The 8633-nt window shown below is 51.5% G+C and overlaps 1 protein-coding gene across 1 annotated transcript; it reads right to left on the reverse strand.

The window, feature by feature from the left end:
- Positions 1-3866: 3866 nt before the first annotated feature.
- On the reverse strand, positions 3867-6028 carry Egr4 (early growth response 4). The gene is made up of 2 exons (XM_048353571.1): positions 5585-6028; positions 3867-5200 (listed from the first exon to the last, which is right to left on the reverse strand). Exons 1-2 carry the CDS (start codon positions 5718-5720, stop codon positions 3867-3869), a joined length of 1470 nt encoding a protein of 489 aa, XP_048209528.1. The 5' UTR covers positions 5721-6028.
- Positions 6029-8633: the final 2605 nt, after the last annotated feature.

Consider the following 8633-nt stretch of genomic DNA (forward strand, 5'->3'; position numbering starts at 1 on the left):
TCCTTCCAACCACTGTGTTAGGATGTGATTCTGTGTGATTTTCATAGCCAAGGTGTGTGTGTAGGTGAAGGGGGAGGCATGAAGTGAGGTGATGGAGAAGATCAATGTGGGAAATAACTTCAGTAGAAGAAATGGTATCACTTGGCTTTAGTTTTCAACAATATTGTCAACTAGACAATCCAAAAACTCTCCTGCTACAGAATATGTGGACTGCTTTACAAACTCTACCTGTACCAAAAGAATAGACTGAAAGCAAGAACCTAAGTATGAGATGTGTTGAAACTAACCAAAGAAGATGTGGGAGAGGAGTCTATTGCTTCTATGTCTTGATCTGGTCCCTGGTTGGAATAGGGAAAGCTGCTTTTGAAAAATTATAACCACTCAAGTTTCAGTTTGAACTCACACACCTCCATGATAAAGCTTTCCCAAGCCAAGAAATGAGCAAAAATATTGATTACCATCCAATGATACTCCTGGAGTGCCTCACAGAGCTCAGGCCCTGTGTTCAAGCCCCAGTAACAGATAAGAAAAAAATCACAAATTTTAGCTCACAAGCTAAAACTTACAATATATAAAGAAAACAATGTATCATGAATGAGAGAAAATAAGACCTTGAGGAACATAAGTTTCATCAGATGTGTGGAGAAACAAGGGAGCAAAGTTGACTCTCACAGAACTGTAGGAAACCAAGCAAATGATTGTCACTGTGTGTGTGTGGCCTCAGGGCCTGAGCACTGTCCCTTGAGCCACAGCACCATTTCTGGCTTTTTGTTAGTTAACTGGAGATAAACAATCTCATGGGGGCTGGGAATATGGCCTAGTGGCAAGAGTGCTTGCCTCCTACACATGAAGCTCTCGGTTCGATTCCCCAGCACCACATATATGGAAAACGGCCAGCAGGGGCGCTGTGGCTCAGGTGGCAGAGTGCTAGCCTTGAGTGGGAAGAAGCCAGGGACAGTGCTCAGGCCCTGAGTCCAAGGCCCAGGACTGGCCAAAAAAAAAAAAAAAAAAAAAAAAAAAAAAAAAAAAAATCTCATGGACTTGACTGTCCGGGCTGGCTTTGAACCTCGATCCTCAAATTTCAGCTTCCTGAGTAGCTAAGATTATAGGCATTATAGGATTATAGGCATATAGCTTGTCATTATTAATGGGAATTGGGTATCTGGAAGGATGATTCCATTTTAGGTAGATTGTACTTGAATTGGCTGTAGGACACCCATATGGAAATGGTTCTGAGACAGAACTTTGGTCTTGCTAGTTAGGAATGCACTTATATAAGGAGAATGTTTGAAAAGACCGGCAATGAATGTGCTCTTCAAGGAGGGTAGAAATAGGAAAGGAAGGCTAAAAATTGAGCCTGTGGGAGATGTCCACATTTTGAGAGCCAGATGAAAAGGAGATTAAGGAAAAAAATGAGCTTTATGACAGTCCTTGATTGTGTTTGGATCCTTGATTGTTTGGATTCTGAGGGTTGGGTTGATTTCTCCCTCCCTTCCTTCTTCTCCTTCTTTTTTATGTGGTCTTAGAGATTATACCTAGGATTTCAAGCTTGCTAGCCAAGTATTCTACTACTAAGCTATACCCCACCTGAGGTGTTTTTTTTATTTTTCATTTTTAAATATAATTTGTTATTATTTAGGTGTTGTATAGAGGGGTTACCATTTCATAAGTCAGGCAATGAATACATTGGACTTTTTTGGACAATGTCACCTCTTCATTTGCTTTGATTTTCTGATTTTTAAATTTAAAATTTCTGTATCTCTGTCCTAACATCCTCTTCCTTCAAAATCCCTAGGAGAAGCACAAGTGACTGGGGTCATAAGAGGAACTTCTTGTCTGGGAGTTCTAGAACCAGTCTTGGCTGTGTTGCCAGTCATTTCATTGGAGTCTGATTTTCTCATTAGTAATACTAATATTCAGGTGTGGAGACAAGATGGGGACAATAGAGCTAAGAGGACTTACTAGAACCCAGCCTAAAGTGGTAAGTTTCTGCAATCTACAATGTATTTATCACAGTGCCTGGTAATTCATCATCTGAGCCTCTCCAAAGGGTTAAATATTGCCCTCTGCAGACTAGTCTTCTAAAATGTTAATTCCCCCAGAAGAGGTAACAAAGTTATTTCCCACAAATTAGTTAAAAGAGTTGCAGCTTTTATAAAAGCACTTAATAACACCTGGGGTAAGAAAAAGATAAACTGTATTATTTTGTCTCTAGCCAATGGGCTGTGGGAGAAGAGGGGGTGAAGAAGCCAAAGGAGCAGAAATAGGGTTGATTTAGCATTACCAGGCTGAGAACAGCACAACTCAGAAGGGAAAGAAGGAAGTCCCCAAATACAGGACCGCTCCTTGCTTTAACAGGGAGATGGAGTATGTGACTTCTTACGCTCCAATGCTTGCCCAAGGTAGGTAGAGTTCAGAAAGTGAAGAGGGAGATCTATCCTCTCCATTATAGTATCATGCTATCCCCACCACCCCCTGCCAGTTCCCCCAAACTATGAAAGCTTCATCTGGAAGGAGAGCTTAGGAAAAGCTTGTTGGAAGGTATACAAATGAAGAAGAACTGAAGTAACCACAGGCCTGCTACTCACTCACAAGCGTGACCCAGAAGAATGCTATAACCCTTTTGGTCCTGACAGCATATGACTCTTTAAAACAGCTCCAAGGGCCTCTGTGATAGCAATCACTGAGTATTCAAAAGCAGCACTTAACTACTGCAGCCTTTTACTGTTGTTGGTACTGCTTAAAGCTCCATCTAGTGCCCAATTTGTTTCTTACTGCCTGGTTAGAATTGCTCTGAGCCTGGGTACCTCCATTCCAGGGTGTCTCTAGCCAGATCACCCAGAAAGTTACCTCCGTGGCTTCATCTTTTTTTTTTTCTTTTTTCTTTTTGTTGTTCTTGGTGCTGGGGGTTTGAACTCAGGGACTTGGCATTTGCTAGTTAAGTGCCCTACCATTTGAGACATTCTGCCATCCCTGCTTTCTCATCTTTAAGATGGGGTTTATGCCTGTTTCACTTGAGAGTGAGAATTAAGGAAAATAATGTAAAATGTTTAGTACCCATGCCTTTCAAACATTTTGTAGTTTCAGAAACATCCCCAGCCCTTAGGTCTGCTGTGACTAAATTTATTATTTCCTTCAATACACATTTACAGCGTGCCTACTATGTGTCACAGAACCTGGTAGATGTGCTTGTCTGTGGGTGTGCAATGTGTTCTGGTCCTGTACCAGAACTCATGAGATCTCCTTTGCTTCCATGCACATATGATCCCAAGGGAGGCGTTGGGGAATGGAAGATAGGGTCAGGAGCTTTACAAGGCCGATTCAGTAAGCTTTTAGCACAATGATTTTAATTGCAAAAATAAACAGTTTGGTCAACTGCTTGAGAGTAGCGTCTGCTTTACAAAAATTAACAACAACAAAACGGAAATAACCCCAAAGCAAAAACAAAACAAAAAACCTTACATCCAATGGCTGCTGTAAATACAATGCTGTACAAAGTTCCGCGCGAGACCCGCTCAGCGCAGCCCCAGCCTGTCTCTGGGGAGGGGGGGTATGGAGGAGGGCGTGGGGCGTGCGCCAATGACTGTCTCCAGTCCCAAGGGCGGGCCTACACTGTGGGTGCCCTGAAAGGGCTTGTCCCAGAGCGTGGTTAACAAGAAAGCCAACGCCTGGAAAGCAGGAGCTATCCACGAAGCTGGTGCTGAACCGGGCTTGTGCGGCGGGCGCTTCAAGGAAAACTGGAAGCAGGACTGCAGGCAGGCCCCAGGGCGTGCGAGGAAGAGGTGGGAAGAACAGCGGGAAGGGGGAACCGGCCAGATCTCCTTCGCGCCGAGTGGCGGCGCCACAATCCGCAAGCCGGCTCCCGCTCACAGCCCAGCAAAGGAGAGGCCCAGCGAGTAAAAGCCCAGCCCCTTGAGCCGCTCCTCAGCACGCGCCTTCTGCTTCAGGTGCACCTTGCTGTGCCGTTTCTTCTCATCGCTGCGGGCGAAGCGGCGGCCGCACACGTCGCAGGCAAAGGGCTTCTCGCCCGTGTGGGTGCGCACGTGCGTGGTGAGGTGGTCGCTACGGCTGAAGTTGCGGAGGCAGATGCGGCACTGGAAGGGCTTGTGGCCGGTGTGGATGCGCAGGTGGCGGTTGAGCTCGTCGGAGCGCGCAAAGCTCCGCACACAGCTCTCCACCGGACAGGCAAAGGCTTTGGCGTGCGGCCGCGGACAGAAGCACCGCGCGCTGCACTTGCCGCCCCGGCGCCCTTTGCGCCGCGCCTTGGCCGGGGGGAAAGAGGTGGCCGGCGGCGGCCCGGGGGGCGCCGCCACGCCGCCGCTCCCCGCGATGTCGGTCACCAGGGCTTTGGGGAAGTCCGCCGGCGTGGCGGCGCCGCGAAGGCTCAGCGGGGAAAGCTGAGGCTGCGTACGGGCCAGAAACTCTCCGGCGTCGCCGCCGCTCCCGCCCTCCCCTCCGGGAGGGGTGAGCAGCCCCGGGAGGCCCTCGGCCCCTTCGCCCAGCTCACCCGGGGCCAGCGCGAAAGCATCGTAGGCCCCGGCGGGGTAGAGTCTGTTGGCTTGGCCGGCCGGCAGCTCTGCAGGGCAGCTGATGGACAGCAAGTCCTCAATCTTGGTCCCCAGAGCGGGGAAGCGGGCCTCGGGGGTGGCCGGGTAGCTCCCCTGCGAGCCACAGGGCCCTGGGGCCCCCACAGAAAGCAGCTCCCAGGGAGCGTAGGGACCTTTGAAGGCCGCAGCCGCCGCCGTCGCCGCGTCCAGCGCTGGAGAGGCCGGAGGCGCCCGCAGGCCCGGCTTGACGTCGGGCGGGGAGAGCTGAGGCTCGTACAGGCATTGCGAGGGGACGCCCGCTGAAGGCGAGGCCTCCCAAAACGCCTCCGAGAAGGCGGCCGCGCTCAGATCCTGGGAGTAGAGGTCCGAAGGACCCGGAAGGAGGGCGTCGGGGCCCGCGGGAAAAGGAGTATCGAGGGGGGACCGAGATGCTGCTGCTTCGGGGCCGGGGAAGGGGGCCAGGCCTAAAATACCCGACATGAGGTTGAAGAGGGCCTCGGGGTCGTGGGGGTGCTCCGGGACGGCCTGGATGAAGAAGCTACCGCTGTAGCTGAGGCCCGGAGGGGGTGTGGGCGCCGGACCCTCCGGGAGGCAGGAGTCGGCCGAGTCCCCCGCAACGCCGCAGCTGCTCAGAGCCCAGCTCAAGAAGTCACCTGCCGAAGAGGGAGCAGGAATCAGCCGCGGGGCTCCCCAAAGGGCGCGCCTCGAAATCGGCAGCCCCTGCCCACGAAGTCCCCGCTGTGCCCCGACACGTGCCGAGGGATTTTTCTGACCAAAGCCCGGGCCGGCAGATTTCCCGAGTCGCGCACACCAACGTGCAGGCGAAAAAAAACACGTGCACAGGCACAAGGACGCCCGAACGCACGCTCGGCCCCGGCGGAGGCGCAGGCGGCCTAGTGGGGGATGGGAGCGGGAGTGCGCACCCCGTGACCCCCACGCCCGCCAGCGCCCCCGGCCCCTCCGGCCCAGCGTCCCGGCCCCGGCTCGGCTCGGGCATCGTGCGTTCGGGTCCCGGCACTCGCGGCCGGACTTCTTACCTCCGGTGTAGCCGGTGGCTGGGGGTGCGTCCTTGGCGGGCAGCCGGGACGATTCGATGCTGGGTTCGGCGCAACAGCCTTCGGTGGACTTGTCGAGGAGCGCGTCGGGGCTGGAAAACTCACTCAGGTGGAGCATGGCGCGGCGGTGGCTGCGGGGCGCCCGAGGCCTCGCCCGCGGGGCTGGGGGCGCGCTGCTGTGGGGAGGCCGGCGGTGGCGGCGCCCCGCGGCGCTCAGACCCCCCCGGCGCCCGAGCTCCTGGCTCCCGGCGTTCACCTCAGGGAAAAGGGTCCGGGGGCCGCGGCGCCCAGCCCGCCCGCACCGGCCTCGGGCGGCGGCTCTTCGCCTTTTCAAACCACAGCCGGGCTCCCCCAACCCACAGACCCCCACTTATATAGCTGCGGCGGCGCTGGCTCTGGGCTTCCGACTCCCCGGGCCACTGCCATTTTGGGAGGCCCCGGCCCCGCCGTCGTGACGTAAATGCCCAAATATGGACACAGGATGTGTGCCGGGGACTCCCGAAAAGGAAAACTCGGGCTGTGACGTCGCCGCCGCCGCCGCCGCCGGGCCCGCGCCGCGGCGTGCGCGCGCAGTCCGCGAGCGTGGAGTCCCGGGAGGGGAGTGTCGGGGCCGCGGGAGCACCCGACTAGGGTTGTCCTGCGTGGGGGCAGAGCAGTGCATGTGCTTCCCGCCGGGAGGCTTCGCCCGAGCCGGTGCAGGTAGACTGCCAGAACTCCGGAGGACAGAGTTTGAAGTTCGAACCCGCCCTTGGCCATTTACTACATTGAATACATTTTGACGCCAGGTTTTCGTCACCTAGGGATTTTCTGGGGGAGAAGAACGGAGAGCGTGAAGTGTGAGGCTTTCTCAGTGAATTGCAGAGATTATTGCCATCGACTTAGGATTTTTGCTCATAACTTTTCCCATTTTCTTCTGGCATGTGCGTGTGTGTCCCCTACAAAAAATAACTTGCTTAACTAAAAAGCACCATAATCCAGTACTTTAATAACAATGTGAAGGAGAGAGGGAAGATTCAGTTCCAACAAGAGTATATTTTAGAGGGAGGAGGAAATGTAGTCACATATAAGTTTCTTGGTCTTTTTTTCCCCAGGAAAAAAGAAAGTATGTATTTGCCAGCATACATCTTTTTCTGCAATACATTTTCCCCCATGTAAGAACAGAAACACTGGGCTGGGAATATGGCCTAGTGGCAAGAGTGCTTGCCTCCTATACATGAAGCCCTAGGTTTGATTCCTCAGCACCACATATATAGAAAGAGGCCAGACTTGGCGCTATGGCTCAAGTGGCAAAGTGCTATCCTTGAGCACTTGAGCCAGGGACAGTGCTCAGTCCCTGAATTCAAGCCCCAGGACTAGGAAAACAAAAACACCCAGAAACATCTAGTTGCTCTTTTCTAAGGCTGTATAGTACTGCATTGTAAGGGAGGACCTGTAGTTTGTTTGCCATTGTTCACCTATCCACGAACATTTTAACCTTTTAAATTTACCAGTTTTTGAGTCATTGTCTTTGACTATATAGATGTAAACACATCTGTGGGATACATTCATATGAATGTAAGTCTAGGCCAAACGTTACTTAAATTATTGATAGACAATTGTTAAATTGTCCTGTGGACTCAAAGCCAGTTCCTGCTCCCTCCTCCCTAACCTTCAGGGGTAGAAATGCTTTTGCAGTTTTTCTGCCTTCACTGCAAAAGCATCAAAGTTAATTCTAACAAAGAAATCTGCCTGTCTACTCGGCTGGCCTCTCTTCTACTGTGGTTCCCATGCCCCCCACATTCACCTCAATTTTATTGTTCTCTTTTATTAAATGCTTATTTTATCATAGCTCGTTGCAGTCTTTTCTGGAGCCAAATGAAGGAATTGAATAATACATGGAGTCACACATTTTTATTTTAATGAAGCACTTTTGTTCCTGGGACTCTGGGTAAGGGAAGGATTCCCCTTTCCTTTTCTACTTTCCTTGGAATAGAAGCAAATTCCTGTGCAGGTGTTGGGCTATGGTGTGATTTGCAGTGTATCTTTCAGTCTCTTCTACCATACCCCATTTTCATTTTCAAAAGCATGCTTGAGAATGCCTGCACCCCACCAAATTTTTAGTCTTTCTACCCATTATGTAAGCATCCATTCATTCAGTTTTTCTTTATTCATTCAGTATTCATTTCATAAGTGCTTGGGCCTGCTTTTACTTTTTCCTAAGCCCATCTCTATCCTTAGCTTCTTACTTCCCCATGCCACGTGACCTACAAGGGTTCACACACATCCCATGGCCTGAAAAATATAAACTAGGAACTTCACCACATGCCTGTAATCCTAACACTCAGAAGGCTGAAGTAGGAGTACTGCAAGTTTGAAGTCAGCATGTGCTTTAGAGTAAGATCATCCCCACTACCACCACCACAACAACTATAAACCCTGAAAAATATATGTGGACACATTTAGATGTGATCATGCATGCAAAGGTTTTTGTATGCATCCACCTGCAACCATATATAGGCCTGTGGGAAATCCAGAAACCCAGCACTTGTCTGTAAGAATTATACACACAGAGCACTATTTTCCTAATACTCTTACTTCAGCCTAGGGGCTTGATTCTAATCCAAATGCATCGCAAGGCCAGATGAGCCCACACCAGACATGCAGTGCACACATGCCTCAAATTCACTTTGGCATCTTGCTGCCTTGGAGGATGGGGGAGGGAGAAGTTTGGCTGGGCCTGTGTCCAGAGCTCCCCAGGTCACCCCGTCGGGCCAGATTGGCCAGCCCCAGGGTGCCTATCCCTTCTGCTGTTCTTTCATCTGCCACAGCATTCCTCCTCCTCCTTAGTCATGGATAATTCCCCTTGTCCTGTGGTGAAGTGCCAGGCCATTGCTGCTTTCTGCCAAGGACTTTGGGGCTAGGTCTGAACTAGAACAAGAGTCTAACCCTAATTTGCTCATTTGAGGCCAGGCCTGAAGGCAGGACCAAGGACTAGGTGTGATTAGGAAAGGAGGCAATGGAGATCATTTGCACTCTGGGTGAGGCTGACACA

The sequence above is a fragment of the Perognathus longimembris genome, chromosome 8 (assembly GCF_023159225.1).
Source record: "Perognathus longimembris pacificus isolate PPM17 chromosome 8, ASM2315922v1, whole genome shotgun sequence".
Taxonomy (NCBI): domain Eukaryota; kingdom Metazoa; phylum Chordata; class Mammalia; order Rodentia; family Heteromyidae; genus Perognathus; species Perognathus longimembris.

What these genes read in the sequence shown, in the direction of transcription:
- Egr4 (XM_048353571.1), bottom strand. Translation starts at nt 5,720, where the DNA reads ATGCTCCACCTGAGTGAGTTTTCCAGCCCCGACGCGCTCCTCGACAAG. An exon ending in AGCCACCGGCTACACCGGAG is followed by an intron (nt 5,201 to 5,584) that starts GTAAGAAGTCCG and finishes CCTCTTCGGCAG; the next exon opens with GTGACTTCTTGAGCTGGGCT.